The 26,514-nt window shown below is 41.2% G+C and overlaps 2 protein-coding genes across 2 annotated transcripts; one reads left to right on the forward strand and one right to left on the reverse strand.

The window, feature by feature from the left end:
• Positions 1–1,346: 1,346 nt before the first annotated feature.
• Positions 1,347–5,991, forward strand: LOC135081689 (cyclin-dependent kinases regulatory subunit-like). Its single transcript, XM_063976478.1, has 2 exons — positions 1,347–1,544; positions 1,900–5,991. The coding sequence occupies exons 1-2, from the start codon at positions 1,486–1,488 to the stop codon at positions 2,117–2,119; spliced, it is 279 nt and encodes a 92-aa protein (XP_063832548.1). The 5' UTR covers positions 1,347–1,485; the 3' UTR covers positions 2,120–5,991.
• Positions 5,992–6,105: 114 nt separating this feature from the next.
• Positions 6,106–26,482, reverse strand: LOC135081914 (dystrophin-like). Its single transcript, XM_063976696.1, has 16 exons — positions 26,397–26,482; positions 25,660–25,818; positions 24,470–24,606; positions 23,730–23,848; positions 23,077–23,246; positions 22,305–22,386; positions 21,890–22,025; positions 21,318–21,537; positions 19,935–20,046; positions 18,942–19,062; positions 16,403–16,553; positions 15,189–15,335; positions 14,261–14,378; positions 13,266–13,394; positions 10,765–10,885; positions 6,106–8,078 (listed from the first exon to the last, which is right to left on the reverse strand). The coding sequence occupies exons 1-16, from the start codon at positions 26,480–26,482 to the stop codon at positions 7,969–7,971; spliced, it is 2,118 nt and encodes a 705-aa protein (XP_063832766.1). The 3' UTR covers positions 6,106–7,968.
• Between the last annotated feature and the right edge of the window lie 32 nt (positions 26,483–26,514).

Consider the following 26,514-nt stretch of genomic DNA (forward strand, 5'->3'; position numbering starts at 1 on the left):
TTATTTAGCCATTTTTTTGTTTTTCATTCAAATGACGTCCAATGCTGGACAAAGGCCTCCCCCAAGGTTTTTCACAATGAACGGTCCTGCGCTGCCCGCTTCCAGGCAGGCAGTAAGGAGGCCTGAGCCCCGATTACGGTAATTTTTAACGTCTACAATCCAGACACGCTTCTCGATTCTGCGATACGATTGGTCGTTCAACAGCGTACGTCAGCTGTTTTGACCAATCGTATCGCAGAATCAGAAGCGCGTCTGGATTGGAAACGTTAAAAGTTACAGTAATCGGGGCTCTGCCCAGCTGCCCACGCTACATACGTTTTCCAGCCCGTGGTCGCCCTCGCCCCACTCGAGAATTTAATCAATGGAGGAGTAATTAAGTAGATTAGATAGTAACTTAACTACCGAGCTTACTTTCCAGTGATGATGTTGTTCACTCAATCATCAACATCTTATTACGATCTCGAGTAAATCTAAGTTCAGTTTTTTTTTTGTTAGTTGTTAAGGGTTAATCCGCCACTGGTGGGGATAGGTGAACGAATAATAATTCACAATCTTCAATATTTTTTATTAGGTATCTACTTACATTAGAAGATTAAGTATCAAATCGGGCAATATTAAATTACTTTATTTTGTAGCAACCTAATGTTAGTTTTTTAACTTGTTTCAGAATTCATAGCCCGCGTACAGTCGTGGGGCGCATTATTGAATTGCAGCGGAGGGGTCCCCGTGATTGGATAATGTGCAGCTACGTCTCCGCTCCGCCTATGATCATCCTAGGTATGTCAATTTCATTCTTCCCATTTGCGTAACTTTCCGAAACAATTTATTTTAGTAGTCATTCGTTGCATCATTGGTTTTATTTAGTTATTTATTAATTGTTGATTGAAATACTTATGGCATTATGGAATTACTTAACATGAGTAGGATTCTTCTTTATTTTTTTTTAATTAACTGAAATATTTTAACTTATTTATGTTGAGTTAGTTAAATATTCAACCTAAGCTAAACAGGTAGTTATTTATTTTTATTAAATTTTATTTATCATCAAATATTAACGTAATCCTAATTTGTGAAATGGAACGTTTTGCATTTATGAATCTTTGTTTATTTTACCGTTCGTTCAGATGTCGAACGTGAAAAATCAAGGTATAATAAAAACTTTGAACCTAAGCTTTACGCTACAAATCATCAAAATGAAAAACTGATTTTGTACTTCAAAACAATTTTATTTTATAAATTGCGTTTTATCTTCGTAATTTGTGATGCTGTGACTTTAGTATGGCGACGTTAAAATAAAAGGCGCGGGTTACGCTATTTGGCAGATGACGTTGACAGTTGTTGTCATACTTGTCATTATTTCCCGAAAAAATTGCTTTGCGGTTGGACACGAAGCGTTAATATTTTTTAAATAAAATTGGCGATTTAAGCCATAAAATACCATTTAAAGAGTGAAAAGTGCTGTGGACAGTTATTTTGTGATATAAAATGCCAGTGGATCAAATTCAGTACTCTGAAAGATACACAGACGATGTCTATGAGTACAGGTAAGTTTCATCACATTTACACATTTATTACTTTCTTCTACTTTTCTAAATAACACGTAGAAGTGATTATGTGCTCCGTGGTTTAGTCTGGTCGACAGATTTTTTACAGTCAGTGGGATTCAGGTTGACACAGTTGCTGCACTTTTAATGTTACCTTTATTAATAAAATTAAAATTCTTTCAGTGTTTCAGTGTAGTAACTCTCACTCCAAGTTTTCAGATAGTATAAAGAGTTAGTTATTGTAACAAATGACCTTTTAATTTTTCATAGTACAAAATGTTTAGACCTTTACACAACTTCTTGAATATTTTTCGTATTCAAAACTCACTATCTTCTGTCTTTTTCAAATTTTCAGGCATGTCATCCTGCCACCGGACATAGCCCGTTTAGTGCCCAAGTCCCATCTTATGACGGAGACAGAGTGGCGGAATCTGGGCGTCCAGCAGAGCCCTGGTTGGCTACACTTCATGGTGCACAACCCGGAGCCCCACGTGCTGCTCTTCCGAAGGCCACGGTCTGATATCGCTCCTGTTAACGGTTTGGATATGAAAGCTAATTCCGCAGTCCAAGTTTGATTACAAATGATGTAAAGCCCGGTCCGTGAGCACGTAGAATTTTGTCCAATGACCCCAAGCTACCCATCCTTATCGCTCGCGCGTAATTATGTTGCTGTCGTACTCGCACACTCACTGCGGGCGCCCGTCGCACAGTCACGATAGCAATGTAATTACGCGCGAGCGATAAGGATGGGTAGCTTGGGGTCATTGGACAAAATTGTACGTGCTCGCACACCAGACTATAGAAAATGTTATTATTAGAATATCTGAGGTAATATTTATGTATCCGCAAGTTACGGACATTCTTCAAAAATAACCTGAATTAAAATAGAGTATCAGCTTAGTCTTTTACCGTAGTGACAGTAGTAGAACTTTAATTGAATGGTTTCTTAATTTTTTATCCATCATTTTGGTTATATTGAAGGAACATGACATATATACAATTGATAACATAGGATCCTATCTAATAGATTTAAAAAAAATTCATGTTGGTACCAGCTTTGAAATATAGATATTGGCTATTGAGAGCAGAGATAGATTTTTTAATATGCTCAATATTAATGATTTACCTTTTTAGAAAGTAAACCCCTTTCTTTCTGTAGTCTCTTTAAATGATTTGGGTGGATTTTCATTGAACTTAATTTGGAGATGTAATAGGATTCTCATTTCAGATAACATTACTGCTGAGACCTATGTCTAGTTAATTGTATGTATGTGGTATTTTTCAGTTGATAGGATGTATTATTTTATTATAACTAAAGGGTATAGAAGAACAGTATATTACCATTTGTAGCTTGTATAATTTGCATACAACATGTTAGTAAGAAATGCATTTAGTGCTTGCTATGTTTAAAAAATGTTTTGTGCCAAAGGCTCGTTCCTGAAAATGTGTTTATTGCAAATTTTACAAGTTGACCATATGATGTATACTATATTTCACCTTGTAACATGTTGCTCAAAATTATTAACAAATATGTGTGTCAACTATTGCCAGGTGAATATTGATGGAAAGTATGTTCATTTTTAAAAAGAAATGCGAGCAAACAATATTACATTTAATATTTGAAATTCTTGAGAAGGTAGGTTTTTTTAAGTATAGTTTGCCTGATTTCAAATCAGTGGCCTTCTGTCTTTCAATATTTGTCAAAGCAGTCTACCTGATCTCTTCATCACTTTCTGGGAAGAGGTTTAGTCAAAGAATTGTCATTAACATCTCAAAATTCGTAATTTGAGTGTTCCACTGATGATGTCAGTCATGAGCAGTCTGCCCATCATATCTTGTGGGAGTGTGATCTTTGGAAACACGAATGTGATATAATGCTTAATTCAATACAACATACATCTGTTTCCGCAATTTATTACACTGATCTTGTCGTGACAAGGAAAAATTTCCGTGCTTTTAAGCGATTTTGTGAAAAATATTATTGGCAGGTACCTAGTTGCTAATTGCTCATAAGATAATAATATAATAATAATATAAGCCTTTATTACTGGATTACAAGGTATTTTTACAACATTAACATTTCATTTTACATGCTCATATCCTCGTAGCGCCCACGGATTTTTTGGATCCTCTTTAACTACGACCCGACCGTCCTTCTTATAGGACTTATAGTTATAGTCCTATCAGCCCAAGATTTTGAGTTGAAATTCGTATGTGTTAGAGTTACCGGTTTGAAGTGAAACTTTCAGGGTATAATTATGATTATATTAGCATGTGTTTTTAAATTCAATTATTTGTCTACCTTTTGTTCTTTACAAAGGCCATCGGGCCACAAATTCTAGATTAAAAGGAAGTATTAAGTGATGTAAAATTAAATAATACAAAAAATTAGTAGTGTAAAGAGTATTAAATTAATAATAATAATAAATATAATAAATATTTTTGAACAATTTCACACATAACGCTATCTAGCCCCATAGTAAGCAATTAATATGCTTGTGTTATGGGTGCTCGCTTAACGGATATACTACATTATATGCGTTTTAAATACATACATATTATACTAGTAACACCCAGACCCATCACAGAAATTAAAATTCATCATTTCAATTTCTGCCCGGCTGGGAATCGAACCCGGGACCTCTCGGCATAGTAGTCCCTTTTAGAACTACTACACCAAACGGCCGACAAATAATTAATTAATTAAATTAATTATTAGTGAAAGATAAGTTGCATTTTTATATTAGTAATATTCCATAAACCAATATAACACAAAGCCACAAACTAAAAATATTATGATATTTTTAGTACTAGCTTCGACCCAACCGCCTTCACAAAGTACATATTATTTCAAACCAAGATTTCGCAGAATTTCTGCCCTAAAAATGCAAAGTAATTATCTCTATTTAAGTAATACCTATTCGTTAGCAACTTTTTGCATAAAAACATACTCGACAACCACGGATTATCATAAAAAAATGCGATTTACTATCTACGTGTTAGTGAGCCGTCCATACCGCCGGCCATTTTTCAAAAAATCCCATCTGTCAATTGTGACAGCCAATGGTAGCATACCGGAAACTGTTCCCTAATATTTCGTTCAGAAATCGAATTAAATTATTTCTTTAAGCCGCGAAATTTCAAAAATCTAGACAAAGTTTAATAATATGGCCTTCTGAAAGGCGCATGGGCGGTAATTGAAAGTTAGTTGAAAAAAGTTCTGGGCTGTAGTCGCCATGTTTATTTTGGGTTATCAAAAGGCGCGTGGGCGCTACGAGGATAAGATAGGCCCCCTTAATTCAATTTATTGTCCGTGGTGCATAATCTTTTCTTAAAGGTTTTAAACCTTTGTTTGTCACCTGTCATCCGCTTTGCAATGGAGGGAAGTCGAACCTTAATTTCGAACTCCTCCTATGTTCTTCTGATTAATTTCGTTGTGGGTCCAATGACAGTTTAACTTTCCCCCGGGACAAACTTGACCTTCATTGGTTGGGTTTTTGTGGCGGTCAAGCTGTAGATCCTGGCTACACAGGAGTTGTAGTGGTGGGAACGAGAGGTGGGAATAGTCCCATATAACATCTCAAAAATATTGATAAATCTTACTTAAATAGACACTTTAAGCAAGTCTGCATATCAATGCTCGATTATATTTTTATTCCAACATCATTTGCACTATCTTTACAGGCAAGACTTAACCTGATGTGTAACATATCTAATTCTATGTACTTAATATAAATAACCGTCATTCAATGATCTTAGATTGTGATTATTTACTTGTATTTTGTAATGGATACTTCAATAATACACTATGTTTTGGGTTGCTTACATTTTAGGCTGTTTAAAAATGAACATACTTTCATTTAGAAAATGTTCTTATATTATTGTCTTGTATATATGGGCTCTTTTTCAAGGTTATCTACAAAATTAAGTAGGTGCATTATTTTTTTTCTATGGTTTAAGAATAAAATTGTATATCACTATAAAATATCTGTCCAAAATTGTATGCAGCAGTTTTCTAACATTTCTTTTACAATTAAATGGTCTATTCATTGCCAAGAAAATTGATGTTGTAATAAAAGTAAAGTTTTCTCATCCCTTTTCATTGAAACAAAGCATGAAGATAGGAAGTGACTTAGTTTTAGAGAAGATCATCTTGGGACAGAGCCATTATATTATATATTTTACTATTAAAAGTATAATATCTTGAAGCATAAAGTTGCTTTGCATTTACCATTAAAATTATATTAGGTATGCATTGAATAATATTTGTGATAAGAGTAAACAATGAATAAGTTATTTTATGTTGTTTGTAGCCAAGAGGACTGAATGTGACAACTATATAAAATGTGCTGTGTTCAAAATTATATTATGTGCCTTCTCTGAACATGGCTACATTGTTAGCAATTTAATTACTAATTAATGTTAATAAACCTGAAATTGATTACAATTGATTATTATTTTAAAACTTTAGCATAACTTTTGTACTTAACTTTTGTGTCAAATGTGTGTGTATTGATAATTTAATAAATAGGTAGGTGTGGTTATAAATGAAACCAATTCATACTATGCTTGAATGTTTATTTGGATTTTATTAACTTCTAAAACATTATAAACACAGTAAAATATACAAATAAATGCGGAAGTAGATATTTTAAGTTGCCAATATTTAAAATAATCGATTTTGAAACAAAACTATTCATCCTACAAACAAATAGAATAAAATTATTAACAATATATTAGTGTAAATTTAATTACTTTCTTCGTTAAAATAACATAGATTGTGCTTTTTTTCTTAAATACTATATTAGCCAAATTAATGATATAATATTAATCAAAACGTCGCGAGTTGACCGAAATTTCAAAGTGTTGCCAATTAAAAAGGAATAATACAACCGAATTAAAATTCCAGCACACTCCGCGACCGAATAAAAATATAAAAAACCATGATATGGTTAAATCGGAAGTCCTTAATTGTAAAGTTAGCATTCAACAGATTACTTAACATTCGTATAAAAGTCATCTCTCCAATATATTCTTATCTAAAAGGTAGGCAGCTCCTTACGACACGTCACAAACGTCGAAACGGGCGGGGCGTAAACTGCCCCGCCCATATTACCCTAAGTACAAACGTGTCACCGTTGTCATAGTGAAAAAGTTGGATACATGTTTAAGTCTACGAAGAAGTACTATTCTGACAGTCCAAAACACGTAACCGAAGGAAATGATCAACACTATTTTGCATAGAAGCAGCTTGATTAGTCATATTTTTCTAACGATACATTTTTGATAACTCGATAATATGTAAACATGCATATAAATAACATGCCGATATCGTTGGCTACACTACTACTACCGCGGGCTGACCCGACCTACGACCCCGGGAGCCGGAGGCTGGAAACAACTATCTATGATTAACAGTACATTTTCCACTAAAACGTAGGCCCTCGTTTCTGGATTCGTGCTTTGTTTGCATCGTCGATTGCATTATAAAAACGTCTCAAAACAGGTATTTTAAAGCTAACATTGTGATAAAGTCGCCATCAAAAAGATGCATACATGCAAATCAACGGTACTGTCTAAAATTGTAAACACCTGTATATATGTTTTTGATTCCGACATTTACTATTAAAGCTCTCAACTGAGTTCCAAGCCGATCTGACCGGTCCGGCCAATTTCGTTTCAAAAACAATGACCTGAGTCTCGTGATATTTATACACGTGCCAGTTCAATATACAGCATAAAATGATATGGAAATTTACAAGAAGTGATATGATAGTATAATGGAGATTGTACTAATAGATATGTACTTATAAACAATTAATAAAATGTTAGTATCGATAAATTTGGTACAGTTTTTTAATATAAATGCTCGTTAGCTGTCTTTTTCGTTGGATTAATTCGTTCTGGCAACACTGTCGAGTTGCCCGTTAAAATTAAAAATACCAAAAGTGTTGCCCGTATAAAGAGAAGAAGAATAGGAAAGATTAACGACATCATCACGATATGTACTGCAACAATGGCAGGCCCTTATTTATACAATAAGCGTTGCATACGATAATCGTCTTGTTCCGTTGCTATCATGAACTAAGTCAGTCAGACTGATTAGCTCTGTTTAGCCGAATCCACTCAGGCTTCTGAAAACCAACACCGAGAAGCCATCTGTTAGAAATGATGAATGGAATGTTAGAGCTTTTGTATAATAAGGTAGAAGTCATTTGTACAGCATGTGCAATTGTTAGTGATGAGTCGAAAATTAGTAGGAAATAGCCAAACCAAAATATAATACAGTAAACCTTTGAATTGGGATTTTGAACCCAGACAACTTGGAAAAAGTTTTATTATTCAATAAAAAGTTAAAAATGGCAAAGGACAGTGTTGCCAGACGGGAATAAAGCGGGGTTGCCGCGTCAGCACCATGGGGCGGTCACTCCTTGGCTGGCTTTCCGTTGGTGTACTGCGGAGGAGCGGTGGTCTGCGCTGGCTGGTCCTCCGTCATCACGGAAACTAACTCTTCGACGGCGCGGCCTAGGTCATCTGGAAATTGAAATACCCTTGTTAAATCTTGAGCTACAACTCTTACCATCTCACTCTCTTTACAGAATAGTTTTGCATTGACACCACTGGCAAAGTGGCAAGTGACAACTTTACCAGTGGCGATACTGGTGAGCTTAGCGTTCAACGATAGCCCTAATTTGATCGCGTAGGCCGTAAGTTTCTTATGTTAAGTTTTGCTGAGCGAATTTGCTCTTGAATTATTTGTAATAAATGATATTTTCGTCAAAACAACAAAATCATTACCTCAAGGTATGCGTCCTGTTAGGTTTGCGAAAACAGAAAAAAAAATACAAATTACAATCAATCGAATAAGTAGACGACAATAAATTCATGCAAACACCATGCGATCAGTCGTGATAAAGCGACATCTACAAAACAGCGTGGCAACTCCAACTGAAAAATTAAACGCCAAACGAAAACTAAAAACAAAAACGTATCTATCAAAGTGCGACATCTACCTATGACCAAACGAAAACTAAAAACAAAAACGTATTTATCAACTAATGTGCGATATCTATGACATACTTACCTATAACTGATTAGGTATTTCGAAAAAAATATCCAATGTACAAAAACAGTGCAAAAAACTATAGCTTTGTACAAAATAAATTGCATTCAACTCTAGACACTACAACACTAACAACAAACGTTACATTGCAAAACGTCCATCTTTGTCTCTCTCGCTCATACTGGAATTCTAATATGAGTAAGAGAGATGGCGATTGGAAACGCTTTGTCGAGCAGACCCGATATCATAGTAAAGGAAAGTTATAGAACGTCTTCATACTAGCGATGCGATTTTGCACAAATAGATAAGTAGTCGCGCATTTCGAAGAGAATTGGAAAATTTCCACATTATTGATTTTAAACTTTATTCTAAAGACTTTAAAGTTCAGACTCAATTGGGGAAATTTGTTATTTTAGTTGTAAAATTTATTAAACATAATTCATTTCATATTCGTAATAAAATAAGAGTTTTATGCACATATCCGCAGTAGCCCAACGCGGCAACGGTGTCTGCATCGGCTAACTTCGAGTTCCACGGTCGATCCGTACCTGATCCAGGTGGATTATACGAGGTAAACCCACTTCTATAATATTTAGCTTAGCTATAGTCTGGTCTGCGAGCACGTAGAATTTTGTCCAATGACCCCAAGCTACCCATCCTTAGCTTATGTTGCTGTCGCGCTCGCACACTCACTGCGGGCGCCCGTCGCACAGTCGCATATAATTACGCGCGAGCGATAAGGATGGGTAGCTTGGGGTCATTGGACAAAATTCTACGTGCTCACAGAGCGGACTTTAGTTTAAAAACTGCGTCTACATGAATCTCTTAAGTGTTGACCAAAGTACTAAGAGCGCTAAATCTACGTGCAAAAATCACTATTATAAAGACGTTCCCTATCCCTTTACTATACAGTATACCGGTAGCGTCCCTAGTTCTGACCTGCGCAGTGCATGAGCGAGTGCAGCGCGTGCGGCGGCGGCGGCGGCCGCTCCTCGCGCGCGTTCTCCGCGCCCCACCGCGCGCCGCCATCTTGCATAGTCATAACGTTAGTCACGTGGCCAAGGTGGTCCTTCGAGCCCGATGAAACGCGCTCGGAACGATTCAATCTTAGTGATTGGTTCAATTTAGATCATACGACTATCATAGTAGTTTGCAGTGGCGGCGTAAGGCGTAGGCGACGTGGGCCACCGCCTACGGCCTCGCGGAACAAGGGGCCTCGCGCATCAAAAATTTTGAAATATTGACTATTAAATATAAATTATTGATAGCTAAACAATGTAGATAAAATTTTTTTTTCCAAACAAATTCAGCCATAATCAGACACAAAATTAAGCAACAATACGGTTTTAAGTGACAAACATTATTCTTTGGCGCAAAATTCCTTTAAAAATAATCACTGAATCAAGAAATCAGAAACTGTCAATGAATAGACCATTGACCCGTTTTTTTTATTATTTCATAAAATCCGTCTTCAGGTCGCCACAGAACAAGGCCTCGCGAAATCTGTCTTGCCCACACCAAATTTAGGTCTTGCCCCGCCACTGGTAGTTTGGTGTGATTGGGTGAATTCTTATTTAGATTAAAGAATAGGATTTGCTTGAGATTGAAAAGTTCAGAGCATGCGTCGTTTCATAATAAAGGCCGAAGACCATTCAATTTACAATATTTTTTTTAAAGTTTAATTTTAACAAATATGACCTACATATTAGGCTGACTTTACAACTGCTTGTGTCTGCTATTTCAAATGGTAGTTATGAATCAGGGTCAAAACTTCGTTTATTAATTGCTTTACGACATTAGAACTCCTTTGATCCCGTTTTCTACCAAGGTGGAGAGGAGAGGAGATATGTTCGAGTAACCAATCCAATTTTGTTGCTTCCACATTGCTCCGCTTAGCTTAGTTTGAGCGCGAGCGGGCTAGCTACAGCAGCGCGGTGGAGTGGAGATGTCAATGTGTCCCGCGCCTTGCATACCCGAAAGCTCTTTTAGCTCTTTCAGCACACACATATATCCTTCCCACTTTGGATGAACTTTGTGACATCCTTTTGTCTCCTTTCCTCTCCGGTTTCATAAAAACTGGACTTTAGCAACTTATTTATCCTTTTGTCCTCTCTCCTCTAAAATGAAACTGGGTCTTAGTATAGTGTGTACACTCACTGGTATGTGCGTCGTAGAGCCCGTTGTGCATCTTGGCGGGCGAGTCGGTGGCGAGCTGCGACGCCGTCACCGAGCGCGTCTGCAGCGTGCCCGTGCGCGCCGGCGGCGAGCCCTGCGCCGGCTGGAGGGAAAATAGTATTTATAGCCTGACCAGGAACATAAAAACCCTCGCCATGTTGCGGAAAACGAATGGTACTAATTTCTTTTAATGGCAACAGTAACTGAAAACTTCATTGATATGTCACCTAGCATGTCAGTCTATTGCTGTCAAAGTGTAAACAAACTTTATTTTAAGTGTGCGCAATTGATTTTGTGAATTAAATTGCTAAAATCTTTTTATAGTCGTGAAAGAAAAGTGGTTCACAATGTGTTAAAGTATTTGTCAAAGAAAAATACTAAGGGTTCGGACAATATTTTCATTGAATAATGTTTCAGACAAAGGTTGTCAAATTGACTGACATGTTTATCGTATGTACAGTCCACTATGAAAATTAGCTGTGGTTTGTTTCAACTACCTATTTTAAAAAATTTTGTCACTTTCTAAGTGTTGAATTTTATGGAATTGAGAAAGAAGTACCGAGTTTGAAGCGTTCATGAGCAGATATTGCAGTTGAATATTCAAGTCCTGAATTTGATTATTGATGAATCCCAACTAATCCCAACTAATATTATAAATGCGAAAGTAACTCTGTCTGTCTGTCTGTCTGTTACGCTTTCCCGCTTAAACCTCGCAACCGATTTTGATGAAATTTGGCATAGAGATAGTTTGAGTCCCGGGAAAGAACATAGGATAGTTTTTATCCCGGTTTTTGAAACAGGGACGCGCGCGATAAAGTTTTTCTGTGACAGACAAAATTCCACGCGGGCGAAGCCGCGGGCGGAAAGCTAGTAATAAAATAAATCCTACTAGCTCGATTGATGGTTTCATTTAATTTATTTAAACCAGGTTACCTATAATAATATTTTTTCGTTAATTTATGAAAATATTAAATTAGCCCGTAATCCTGAATCCTGATACATAAAGTTAGGCTATTAATTTAACACAGGTACGACTGTACTCAGTGTTGCACTATCAAATGCAATTGACGCGCCTCTATGCCAGGGTTTTTATGTTCCTGGTCAGGCTATACAGTGGGCTTCACTACAGTAGCTCAAGGTCACCCAAAGGACGATGGAGCGTGCTATATGCGTACAAGGACAACAGCTCTCACAGCCTATTTTGCATATGTCGAATCAGTGCTTCGTTATGGGCTGATTATCTGGGGAAACAGTACTGATTTGCAAAGGGCATTTATAGCTCAAAAAAAATGTGTTAGGGCAATATGTGGTATAGCACCGGACCATTCATGTAAGCCACTATTCAAGTCTTTGAACATCCTACCATTACCCTGTCTATATATACTTGAAGCTGCAAAACTAGTTAAACAGAACCCCTATCTTTTCAAAAAAGCCAAAGACGTTTTCCCACGTAATACTAGGAATTGCAATAGACTAGTCCTTGAGTTCATCCCAAAAAGTACTCGTATTCAAAAAAACTGTTTCTGCATGTGTGTCCAAATCTATAATAAACTTCCTCAAGATATTAAAGAACTGTCCTTTAATCAGTTTAAGACCACATTGCAAAAGTGGCTTGTCGCGCGATTATTCTACTCTCTCCAAGAATTTTTAAGCTATATCTAGGGAATAATCAGCAAAAAGTAATACCGTAATAATTAGATGTAATATCAATATTTCTTCGATATATTTGCATGCTATTGTTGATGGCTGGATAGGTGATCATTTATTTTGTTATTTTCGACCTTCTGTACACCCTATTCAAAGACAAATAAATATTTCTATTTCTATTTCTATGCTCAGAGTTTAATCGGTTTATTCCACTTTATTCACTTGGGTGAACAAAGTAGATTTTTTAGTGTCCTTATTTCACCTAGGAACCATTTCACCCAGGTGATATCACCCAGGTGAATTGTGTCGACCAAAGCAGTCGTCTTTGTGTGCGACTTTTTTCATTGATCAAGTGGAATTATATCACCCGCATAAAGCATGGTTCTGAAGTGAAATAAGATAAGGACACTAATAATCTCGAGAACCAAAGTGACCGACATAGCACGCAGAATTGCTAATATCAAGTGAAAGTGGGCGGGGCACATAGCTCTCAGAGCTGATGGCCGCTGGGGCAGAAAAGTTCTCAAGTGGCGACCACGAGCCGGAAGACACAAGTCAAGACAAGACAAGTGTGGACAGGCCTCCCACTCGGTGGACCGACGATCTGGTGAAGGAAGCGGCGCAGGACCAGTCTTTGCAGAAATCTTTGAGGCTTTGTCCAGCAGTGGATGTCATTCGTCTGAAACGAAAGAATCTACGTCTGTAGCCATAAAGTGTGGTCTGTAGCAGACAAAAAATACAACTTCCAGTGAGAGGAGACAACTATCCAACTGTATTAAGTCGCTGGTAGTTTGCCAGCACATTCTGAACTCTATCCTATTGTGTTAGGGTGGTACCTCGTCGAGCAGGCGGCGCAGGCGCTGCAGCTGTGCCTCGAGCTGGCGGTTGTGCTCCTCCAGGATCTGCATGCGTGCCTCCAGACGCCCTTTGTGTTGTCTCAGCAAGCGAGCCTCCGCCATCATGTCCTGGAAACGTGATTAAGGTAGTCAGTATTTTGTTGCTAAATAACACCTGTTAAAACTAGGAGACAAGAGTCTTTAACGTGATGTGACGTAGCATTCGTGCTTCCGCCGTCATGTCCTGAGACAAAATCAGATATAGTCTACCCCATATCAGACGTGTTGTAGAATAGAACCTATCATAACTGCAAAAGATGACACATTATTTCGCTTAAGTGACTTTACATAGCCTGTACCAAAGATTTTATAAATATCAAGTTGGCTAACTACTCCTCTTCTAGAGTCTTGACCTGGTCAACAGTCGTACAGAGAGTTTCCCTTTATCATTCCCTTATTCTTTAGATAGTGTCTGACTTCCCCTAATTTTACAGCTAGTAGATCGTTTCATCCACGAAGACGCGCCCCACCAATTTTTGGAAGAGGGAAGCGCGGGGTGCGGGGAGTTTGATCCGAGCGTCATTATTGAAGTGTGCGTGTGAACTCATGGATAATTTTTAGCGTGTAGTACCAATAAGACTCAAACATTAGCGGAAGAATGGTGGGGCGCGTCTTCGTGGATGAAATGATCTATAACTCCTCAACCATTGTTCTGACCTGGTCGACTAACCTACCTTACCGTACTGGCTGTTTTACAGTTGTACCTACAATGAGTTCACCCCAACGTTAAGCTCGTAACTTCTCAACCATTATATCCTGATCTGGTCAACGGCCGAAAGTTTTCTTTTATCCTACAGTTAGAGTAAAGAGTTCCCCTTTATCCTCCGCTTAGTGTCTGATCCCTCCTAATTCTACAGCTATATGCTCCCCATTCATTATCTTCCCTTACTCCTACTAGAGTCTGATTTCTCGTAATTCTCCAGCTATGTTCTGACCTGGTCGACGGGCGCGTTGCGGTCGGCCTGCTGGTCGTCGGGCGTGGAGCCGGGCGTCTGCTTGGCCTTCAGCCGCTCGTACTCCGCCTGCAGGCTCGCGTTCTCTTCCTCCAGCTCCCTGGAATTGTGGGGGTAGGTGGGTTTAGTTGGATTGTATTGTGGATGAGGGGTATAATGAAAACTCATAAAACTCATTTATTTTTGCAAATAGGCTTTTAAAAAGCACTTTTACACGTCCCAGTATTTACCCTACCACTGCTTCGGGACAATAAATGGGCCAATGAGATATGTGATGTCAAGGAAGCTGGAATCGTGAGGGTTGGTGTTTCAGTTAAATTGTCTTGAGGATAAAAGGTACAGGGTACGTCAAGTGAGAATAAAGGAGACATTTAACTGCGTAGTGGTTCAGTAGTTTCGAAGATTGGTGATTGGGCTAGCACTGCTGAATAGTTTTCGAGCTAAATGACGCATGAAAAGTAGACACTAGACAGGTCTGTGACCTATGGAATGATGAAAGGACGGTTGCCGGAAGCCGTACAAAAAGCCAAGGATACAAGAGGATGATAACAAATTACTGCTCTTGTGGTCATGCTGGTTAGTTAAATAAAGCCTGGTTTACATGATTAGTTTCCTCGAATGCAGTGGAAGAAGAGTGAATTGAAGAAAAAGACAATAAGAGATTAATGGATGATAAGGGGACAATAAGGGAAAGGAAATGAGATGGAGGATGGGAGAATGGGAAAAAGGACAATGGCAAATGGACCATGAGAGATGGAAGAATTGTAGAGTGAATGGATATAGGAGAGTGGAAGGACAGGAGTATGGAAGGATAGAAGAATGGAAAAAGAGACTGGGAGAATACGAAATAAGGGATGGAAGATGGGAGGAGAAATGGAACAATAGGCTGAAGCAGCTTCATCATCAGTACCTGATCATGGCCTCGAGCTCGTGGCGCTGCTCGCGGTGGATGATGGAGACGACTTGTACGGGCGAGCGCGGCGCGTCGTCGGCGTCGGCGCCGCCGCTGCCGTTCAGCGACTGGCAGTACTGCGCGATCAGCTGGTGCTCCTCGTCGCTGGGGAGAAAGGAGTTTAGACTGTGAGTAATAAGCGGGGTAATTCAAATGCATTTGTCGACAGTAGAAATCGTCTGTCAAATAATTTTCTAGCAATCAATTTTGAACTGATTGTCAAGGTAATACAGTTGAAAATTGAATATCAAAGCCAGACGATTCCTAATGTCATTCTGCCGATAGTAGATGCCAAATTTCCAATATCGCGTACGAAGACGGAGAACTTTGTCAATATAGTGGTCTATAAGGGTCATAATTAGTGGATACCGACGATTTTCGCGCTGTCATCCCAACGACTGCCCACCCGTGTCGTTAGAGCAGTCGACTGGAAGGTTCGAAATTGTTTGGCCTCGAGAAGATTATACTTCATCATCATTCAGCCACAGGACGTCCACTGCTGAACATAGGCCTCCCCTAATGCTTTCCACGTTGATCGACTGGTAGCGGCCTGCGTCCAGCGCTTCCCTGCTACCTTTACGATGTCGTCGGTCCACCTTGTAGGTGGACGTCCCACGCTGCGTTTTCCGGTACGCGGCCTCCATTCCAGAACCTTGCTGCCCCATCGGCCGCCGCAAAAGGGTTTAGAGTGTGAGTAATAAGATTCAAAATTGTTTGGTCTCGAGAAGACTATGTATACTTTATCATCATCATTTCAGCTACAGGACGTCCATTACTGAACATAGGGAGGCCCAATGACTTCCACATCGCACGGTTGGTAGCGGCCTGCATCCAGCGCCATTCCTGCTACATTTACCAGGTCGTCGGTCCACCTTGTGAGTGGACATCCCATGCTGCGTTTTCCGGTACGTGGCCTCCACTCCAGAACCTTGCAGCCCCATCGGCCGTCAGAACTATTTTTTAGCAATTTATAGTTACCGTTTTAAATAATCAGCTAGGAATTTTACTATTGGAGAGTCCCCTGTTTTACCGGACCCTGAAACAATACCCTGGCTTGCTGTACCCTGGCGCAGTCCCCAGTCAGTTTCCTGACTTATTGTACCCCGGCCCTAGCTTACTGAACCCTGGCACAGTCTTCTGGTTTATTGTACCCTGGCCCAGCCCCGGCTCACCTGTCGGGCGTGTCCTGGTCGGGCGCCGTGCGCTCCACCTGGGCAAGACGCGAGGCGTACAGCTCGAGCCGCGAGTGCATGTCGTCCGCGCCCAGGGCGCCGCCCGCGCCGCCGTGCTGTGGGGACGGCGCGGGAGACTCTAATGCGTCACCTGACAGGGGAATAAATTAATTAATACACACATATTTATTTATATTTATTTTCAAAATTTCTTGACATTTAAGGATTTTTAGGTTATTATTATTTTATTAATGTTGACCTAAATAATAAATTAGTAGGACCTAACTGCTTACCACTTGATATTCACCTGACATTTAAACACTTGACAATAATTAGCATGACATTTTAACAATATTTTTCCATTTTAATAATTCATTAATTCTATCTTTATTTTATAATTATCGAATTGTTTAATAATGACATTTCCACCAAACTCAATGTGTACATAAATTTCTTTTGAAACTATTAAGATCGTCGTTCTGTCTCCTTCCTAAAGTTGCTGTGCCCTAACTGGGTCCACATTGTATTGGCTCTGTGCACGATTACGTCCATAACTTTGTGGGCTCTGTCACATTGACATTTAAGTCGTTTATTTGTGAAAAAATATCGAAATGAAAAAATATTAAATATTTTCGACTAATAAATTGTTGTGATACCACGATTTGGGTGGAAAAAAGGTTTTGAAATCATTTTGGTCATTCAAATCAAATGAGGTAAGTCCGAAAAGTGTGTTTAATTTTGATTGTGTCAGGGTTTGTTTACTTCATTTATAGTTGTAGTTTTACAGTAAAACAAAAAGAAAAAGCTACTTTAACGGTTTCATTATATTACAGTAAATATATTTAAATGTTCCTGTATCGCTAGTAATAAATTAAATATCGTTTTCAGATCGAAATGAGTATTGTTTTGAAGACCGGGTTTGTGAGTGTTACAATATCAAATTCCAACCACAAACCGTATTTAAAGGAAAGTTGTTGATATTGGCTGGACAAGTCCGAGATGTAGAAGAATTAAGAACAAAACAAGGGCAGAGTTCAATAATTCACGCTCTCGTCATAAGGCAAACATCTGTGCACAACAACTACTGTGACTCATTTTTGTACTACCACGTTGTAATAGTCTAGTTATTTCCAAATTGTAAACGGCTATTAAATCAGCCCTATCGAAATACAGTCCACTCTTTTATTTAAGTTCCCAGTAGGACCCTTTTCATGTGATTAATTAATGATATTAAAATGTATTATGTAGAATCGCTTTGCCATTGACAGATACATCTGATGACAGAGCTTACATTATTTCTACTTTTGACCACCATGAGCGCTGCGATAGATTATATTACCCCCACCTAGTACTTCGCACCCAGCGAATAACTGCCTAAATTGTAAGACCTAAAATGTGAATGCTAATGTGGTTATGCAAAATAAACTATTGAGTATTGAGTAATATCGTTGAAAATTTGTCATGTAGGATGTACAGTCACGGAATGAAAAGGTTCGTCAGTTTTCAAATTAATTCCTTCAACGAATCACGAGCACATTTACCTTCTGAAACTACGTTACAGAATAATCTCGAGTTAGAGAAAATAATCTTTAAAACTGTTCGTCAGTAAAGTTCAAAATTATTCAGATCAAAGTTGTTTGACGATTTATCTTGTCAAGAAGATTATTATGATTGATAAACTAAAACCTTCTTGTTTGTTCAACCTGCCATTATCTATTAAATAAAAAAAACTACATTTTGTAACATTGCACTGATGGGATAGAAAAATAAACAAGCAAAACCTTATTCGTTAGCAAACGTCATATTTATTTAAATGTTAGCAGCACTGTTTCTTGCACTGTTATGTTGGCAGGTTTGACTCTTACAGTACCTAGTGCAAGCGAAAACCGACACTAAGATGACGAACCTTTTCATTCCGCGACTGTACACACGGCAACATTGTTAACTAAAGCCTGGTCCGTGAGCACGTAGAATTCGCGCTCGCACACTCACTGCGGGCGCCCGTCGCACAGTCGCGACAGCAATATAACTACGCGCGAGCGATAAGGATGGGTAGATTGGAATCATTGGACCAGGCTTTACCCAATTCCGTTTTTGCTCTCGCTCTCATCAAATGGTGATTCTTTGCGATAGAACGAGACGACATGACCGGCAATGTGCAGTTAAACACTATTGCCGATAGTATATTGTGATCTCTCCCAGCCAGTGTTGCAAATCTACACCTAAGTTTCGGCCGAAACAACGCGTGCGCGATTACGTGCAACTTCCGCGATCACATTCCAGATGTTTAAAGCTTTAGAGGTCTGTATGAACAGGTACTGATGATAAAATATAAGAATAGGACTCGTATTCTGCATAGATCGCCGCGGCCAATAACAGAAGGCTCGATTATAAAGGGGTTAGTAGTACCTAGTGAATGATTAGTGGAAGAAAGAAGAGAGAGGTACAAGAAAAGAGAGAGAGAGAAGTACAAGAAAAGAGGGAAAGAGAGAGAGAGAGAGAGAAGTACAAGAAGAGAGAGAAAGAGAGCAGTATTTACCTTCTAGAACAGTCTGTACGGGCAAGTAGCCGACCCGCGGGTGCTTCTTGAAGTAGCGCGCCGACTTAAACTTGTTGCGCAGTGCTCGAGTGAAATCACGCACGTCCTCCCCTGATGTCGTCTGCAGGAAAATATAGCAATAAAATTATCCATCCATTCATAAATGGACACTCATTAAGGCCTGGTTCAGACACAGCGATGATCGCGCGGTTGCTAATCAGTTCTCGTACATGATCAGGTCATTTAGTCTCCACTGCAGGAGTTCGTTCGTTTCAGCCGAAGGACGTCCACTGCTGGACAAAGGCCTCCCCAAGGGTTTCCACAAAGACCGGTCCTGCGCCGCTCGCATCCAGGCAGGAGTACGACCCAATTTACCAGAAGCAAATGGAGGATTTAGCCTACACTCCCCACCCTGGCCAGACGGGTTGGGGAAGTTCTCGTACATTTGCATCAAACCGTAACCGCATGGTTGCTGCCTCAGTGCCTCGTCAATGAGAACCACCCAGAAACCGCGCGATTTCTAATATTTCTGAACCAGGCAGAAATAGACGACTTGAGATTTTTCCGCCAAATTTTCTCAGCACTAGCTGATGCTGTCTCGATGGGATTGTAGCGATTACTGGGATGTATTATAGGTTAGCAGTAATTTGATAGTAGAACATTCCCTTGTATCTACAAAGGCTATTCTGTACACCACTGTAGCACCTTCATCATCATCATTTCAGCCATAGGACGTCCACTGCTGAACATAGACCTTCCCCAATGTTTTCCATGTTGCCCGGTTGGTAGCAGCCTGCGTCCAGCGCCTTCCTGCTACCTTTATGGTGTCGTTGGTCCACCTTGTGGGTGGACGTCCCACGCTGCGTTTTTCGGTACGCGACCTCCACTCCAGAACCTTGCTGCCCCATCGGCCGTCAGTTCTGCGTACTATGTCACATGTGTGATATGCACCTTACGTGCTTGTAATAGGGGTGATTTTCCATCAATACTCACCGCAGTGCAATACTCCTGCATGGGGTGTGTGAGCTTGTGGTTCTTGGCCTTGCGGCCGCTGAAGAAGCACTTCTGGCACATGTCGAAGTTGAAGCACTTCAGACAGCGGTATCTGGAAGTGAAATAAATTACGTTAAATAAAAAAAAAAACTTATTTATTATTTAAGACGTACAAAACAGGTTACAGCCAAAATATGATTTACAAATATTAATACAGTACGATTTTATGGACTAGGTTGTTACCCATCTAACGACAACACTGCAATTTTTTAGATTTATGCCTCATGTGACATGATGTCAGCTGGATATGTATAAAGTCACGTGATGTAGTATGAAATCGACTAGTCCAGATGTCTTCAGGTGCTTTAAGGCAACTTTTGGTCTGGAACCAAGTCACCTAGTCTGGTGCTTGACGCGACATGGCATCACCTGGTGGGAGACTAAATCGCCAGTCCCATCACCTGGTGCGCCTAGGGTCTGCTAGTAAGTCAGTTAGTGCGGCATGGCATCTTCTAGGCAGATATTAAGTCGTCTGATACAGCATGGCATCTTCTGGTCTGATATTAAGTCGTTTCATGCAGCATGGTTTCACCTGGTCTACTATTAAGTTCCCTAGTGCTACACTAGAACTGACCTGAAGCCCACGATGGGGTAGTCCTTGCACTTGGCCTGGTGCGTCATGGCATGTGATGCATCATGGCATCACCTGGTCTGGTTTTAAGTTAAAGTCGCTCGCACACTCACTGCGGCTGCCAATATAATTACGTGCGAGCGATAAGGATGGGTAGCTTGGGGTCATTGGACGAAATTATATCTGCTCGGCGACCGGACTTTACCTGGCGCAACGTCGCTGGTATTTTATAGTTTCATGCTAAGTTGTCAGGTGCAAATTTGCCGGCTCTCCATCAATCCAGTACTGACCTGAAGCTCCTACTAAGTCTCCTGCTCCTGGTGCTACACTACAACTGACCTGAAGCCCACAATAGGGTAGTCCTTGCAGATGTTGCACTTGGCCTGGTGCTTGGCCTGCTCGGCGGCGGCAGGCGGTGCAGCACGGGCAGCCACACCATGACTGAGGCTCCTGCAAGGGACTAACCTGAAGCCCACGATGGGGTAGTCCTTGCACTTGGCCTGGTGCGTCATGGCATGTGATGCATCATGGCATTACCTGGTCTGGTTTTAAGTTAAAGTCGCTCGCACACTCACTGCGGCTGCCAATATAATTACGCGCGAGCGATAAGGACGGGTAGCTTGGGGTCATTGGACGAAAATATATCTGCTCGGCGACCGGACTTTACCTGGCGCAACGTCGCTGGTATTTTATGGGTTCATGCTAAGTTGTCAGGTGCAAATTTGCCGGCTCTCCATCAATCCAGAACTGACCTGAAGCCCACAATAGGGTAGTCCTTGCAGATGTTGCACTTGGCCTGGTGCTTGGCCTGCTCGGCGGCGGCCAGGCGGTGCAGCACGGGCAGCCACACCATGGACTGCGGCTCCTTCTGCAGCCACTGCAGGAAATGGAAGGCCTCGATGAACTGCAGCTGCCCGTCTGGTGTTCGTTCGAGGGTCTTGTCGCTGGTGTCTTCTTTGTCTTTCTCTTTTTCTGCAATGATTGAGAAAAGTTTTGAATTATTTCAATTTATGCTAAACTTGTTTCAAGGTCTGTGGCTGTAGTCCTTCTTGTTTCTTTCTTTGTACACAACTTATTGGTAATCTAGCTGATGCTACGATGGTTACAACCAGTTACTTTATTTTTACATCAACTTTCAACCCAAATAGTGGATCCAGCATAAATGCTGAGTTACAACACCTCATTTTAACTTTTGACGTTGAGTTTGACAGACTTTTGATGTTTTTAAAGTAAGATGGTGCAATCTAGCCAAAGTTTTCTAAACACAGTAAAACTATCACTAATCTAAATTTATAATATACCCTCTAAAGTAAAAAAAACATACCTGGCGCCTTCCTATCAAGAGTGCCACCCTTGTTGCCATCTTTGGTGGCGGCGGAAGCCTGCTCGAAGCAGCTCCTCACCGAAGGCTCGATGTTGGAGCCTCCAAAAGCTGCCACTTCACCCAGTTGTCGAGGGACCTGCAGATAAATTGTGAATCTAAGATATCTGACACTCTGCCTGTATGGTCACTTCATCCAGTTGTCGAAGGACCTGCAACGGAATTCGTTTGAGGATATCTGACATTCTAAATGGTTGATATCTGCTGTCGTTTTTCAAAATGAAGTTACTGGGGGACGAAAATTACCCGAATGGCTACGACTCGAGCAAATAACAGTATGGCTTTTTTGCTGCTTTGGTTGACTTAGCAAGGTGTTGAGGAATTAATGAAGTAACGGATTTTAGTGCTGTTATTATACCTGTATGCAGTCGTGTAGAAGTAATCCTAATTTTCGTTGATCAGCTCTGCATGAAGGGTCTGCGATGAGCCGGAATAGATATCTGGAAGAGACCAAGAAATATCCGTTGAGTAAAGAAAATTGTGCTGCAACAAGGTGTACAAGGACATAACTATGCTGCAACTTTTATATAATGTTACGTTTCGATCACTCTTTTAATTATGCGATCAGCTAGGGACTGGAATTCGCTGCCTGCTGCTGTATTTCCTGAACACTATAATCCGGGCGTTTTCAAGGCGAGAGTGAATAGGCACTTACAGGGCAGATATGTACCATCCTAGATAGCATCTCACTTAACACCAGGTGCGATTGCGGTCAAATACCTGCCTTGTCATGCATAAAAAATGGTATGTGCAAGGCAGTTATGCTTAGATATCCTAGCAATCTTGGAATCCTATCCAAGCCATGGCAATTTATAGATTCCCCTTTAAAGAAAGAGGCAGTTATGGTCGTTTCAGCCAAATGACGTCCACTGCTGGACAAAGGCCTCCCCCAAGGTTTTCCACAACGAACGGTCCTGCGCTGCCCGCATCCAGGCTCTTCCCGCGACCTTTACGAGATCGTCAGTCCACCTAGTAGGAGGCCTGCCCACGCTACGTCTTCCAGCCCGTGGTCGCCACTCGAGAACTTTTCTGCCCCAACGGCCATCGTCTCTACGAGCTATGTGCCCCGCCCACTGCCACTTGATTTGTTATGGTAAGACCGCCTTTCCAAATACCATTGTAGTCCTCACCTATACTTCTCCTCCAGATGTCCCTTGCACAGCAGCACGAGGCCGACCTTGAAGCTGAGGACCCGGATCTGGCCGGTGCGCTGGCTGTCGTACACGTTGAGGAGCCAGTTGATGGACAGGTCCAGGCAGAGAGGCACGTTCACCAGGCTCGGGTTTTCTGCTGCTATTACCTGAAATAGTACGTGATGTGAAATTGGGTGAGGAGGTAAGTTGACTTTTTTGAGAAGCCTTTCAAGGTGCAAGTTCATAGCCGTCTCCACACAGCAGCAGCAGGCGAAGTGTCATCGTTACTCTACTGGACACTACCGTTGCTAGCGACACGTCTTCTGAAAGTTTTTTTTTCATAGAACTAATATAGAAATACATAGAACGTCTTCTGCTGCTGTTGTGTGAAGTCGGCTACGAATTTGCATCATATAGGTTTAATTTAGAGCCTTGACTTGACCAAGCACGTGGCATGTCGGTGCTTATTCTTCGTTTATTTTTTCCATCGAAACAGCATCAGCTATAGTCTTCTTCTTCTTTCTTTGATGGCCAAGATTGCCACACAGTTGCCAAAACCGACAAAATTATTATCAACGTTGAGTGATGAAGCGACATTTGAAAGTGCTAACTAAAGTGATACATAATGCTCTATCTAGATTTGAACTTACCTCGTATAGCGACGTAAGTACGGTGATCATGTCAGGGATATCGATGAGTCGGTCGTTCTGCGCACGGAGCCCATGCGAGTCGAAGGCCTCTAAGGCTGCTGGTAATTGTAGCATGTGCACTGAAACACAGACATTGTGAGTATTAAGACCCTTTACTACCTACCTACATACATATACCACGGTATTGCCCAACCTTTTGAGGGATATCGAACTAAGTCGGTGTCTCCTCGAAAGGATGCGCGATGCCAAAAGCAAGGACGTCCGCGGAAGACCAGCTTCTTGACATGTCCTTATTACGAGCATGCCAAGATAAATATGCTGATCGGTAGGGACCTATTGGCGCAGTGGCTCAGTAATTGTTTTTGTGTGATAAGGTGTTTGCTTCAAGCTTCTCAATTAAGAAGTAAGTCATCCAAACACAGTTAAAAGTTTGTCATTTCAACTTGGACCTTTTAGACCTTTAGATCCTTTTAGGAACCCCTAACGGTATTCTAACTTCAACCTTATTGAATTCCCAATACTTACTTCAAAGCCACTTCTGTACAGTTCTAAGTTCGAGCGCAGTCCTTAATAGACCAACCAATTTAAAAATGATGGTAAAAGTGTTAGCTTCTCAATGAGTGAGAACAATGTTCCAAACGCAGTGAAAAGTTTGTCGTTTCAACTTCAACCTTATTGATTTCCTAATGGTATCCTAACTCCAACCTTATTGAATTCCCAATAGAGCACACAATACTCACTGCAAAGCGCCTTCTGTACAGTCCGGAGTTTGAGCGCTGTCCTGTAGGCCGAGAACCGCACCTCGTTGAGGTCGGCCAGCGAGTTCATGAGCTCGATCATCTTCGGGTGGTCCCAGTGTGTCGTTTCTAATTCGTGGCTGTGGAGGATAAGAATATTTAGTGTCACTGTAATAAGATTCAAAATGAGTTTTTGAATATGATGATTCTAGGAACATCGAATGGGCAGCAGTGGCGGATTTACAGTTTTGCCGCCCGTAGGCTAGGGTGGGGTTCTTTATTTAAATAAACTTTTATCTTCTGAAATCGAGTAAGCGTCATCTGAAATCTGCCGCCCCTAGGCCGCGGCCTATACGGCCTATTGACAGATCCAGGACTGATGGGCAGGGCACATAGTACGCAGAACAGACGGCCGATGGGGCAGCAAGGTTCTGGAATGGAAGCCACGGAAAGCGCAGTGTAGGACGTCTACCCACAAGGTGGACCGACGACTTCATAAAGCAGGAAGGCGCTGGACGCAGGCCGCTACCAATCGGTCATTATGACAATCATTGGGGGAGGCCTATGTTCAGCAGTGGATGTCCCGTGGCTGAAATTATGATTCTAGGAACACTTCTTCTTCGAGCGAAGGTAGAGTACTCGAGGCAAGGTGAGGAGAAATAATATTTTAATTTTGTTATGGGTCATGTAAGTGAGGGTAAGGGGACCACAGAATTTTCTATGTTCTGTGGGGGAGACTGTCTCATATCCCATATTGACCACAGGATTTGCCCTACACTTTCTCGAAGTCGACCATCCACGGAAAGAATGGGGCTGGTGGTCGTCAGAAAACTCTGGGTAGTGGCAGCTGTCTCTTAGTTTCTTACTTCACAATTTGTTGAATATTTAACAGTATAGTTATTTCTGAATGTTATTTGTCTATGGCCAAAGTGTAGATTTTGGTTTTGCTCTGTTGCCTATGAAGAGAATAAAAAAGATAGCTGCGGTCAAAATAATTTACTTTCAGTACAGGGTTCTTTTGAAGAAGTTAAGAGGTGTAACTCACTTGATATAGTAAGGTACGTTGGCAGGCGTGACGGCCCTCTCCCACGGCGGGTCCACGGAGCCGGCCAAGAAGCCCTGCGCTTGTTCTGAACAACTTTTAAAGTGTAGTTCAGAAACTGGTTCAAGAAGGAGTTCGAGGTGTCACTCACTTGATATAGTAAGGTACGTTGGCAGGCGTGACGGCCCTTTCCCAGGGCGGGTCCACGGAGCCGGCGAGGAAGCCCTGCGCCGCGCCCGCGCCGCCGTCGCGCGCCACCCCGGCCAGCTGCCGCGCGCGCTCCTCGCCGCCGGCGCATAGCGCGCCCACCCTGGGGAAGATACAAAATTTAGGCGAAGCAGGAAACTTATACACGTCCACCATCCTGGGGGGCTTATAGGGCCCGCCATGAAGGCGGGCAGTTGCCGGGAGGAGCTGTGGCAGTGAAGGCTCTGGCCAGAATCCCACTGTTCCTTTCCCACTTAAGGTAAATGACGGAGTCTATCCTGTCCCCGCAGGGTAGGTATGCAACTTCATGCGTGGAAAGGCAGATAGTAGAGTTACTTATCTATACCTAAGAAGCACCAATTAACTAATTGAATTTATCCGACATATTTTAGCTGAGCTATGACATATTTTAGCTAAGCACTGAGGCACAACTGAGGCCACTAAGTATCCTAGTATTGTGATGGGAACTATTTGAAACAAACATGATGATGTAGTCGTGGTATTGTACAAACCTCGTATTCAAGTCATCGAGCCTGCCCAGCAGATGCTCGGACAGCTGTATCTTGTCTCTCTGCAGCGCTTGGGCCTGCGCGTGCAGCTCGTCAGCCAGCGAATAGCGCGCGCGCGTCTCACGTGTTACTAGTTATTTAGCAAGAAGAACATGCTTGTTGTGTGACAAACCTTGTGTTCAAGTCATCGAGCCTGCCCAGCAGATGCTCGGGCAGCTGTATCTTGTCCCTCTGCAGCGCTTGGGCCTGCGTGTCCATTCACGAACCAGCCAAAAGCGCGCGCGTCTCAC

The sequence above is a fragment of the Ostrinia nubilalis genome, chromosome 20 (assembly GCF_963855985.1).
Source record: "Ostrinia nubilalis chromosome 20, ilOstNubi1.1, whole genome shotgun sequence".
Classification (NCBI taxonomy): Eukaryota; Metazoa; Arthropoda; class Insecta; order Lepidoptera; family Crambidae; genus Ostrinia; species Ostrinia nubilalis.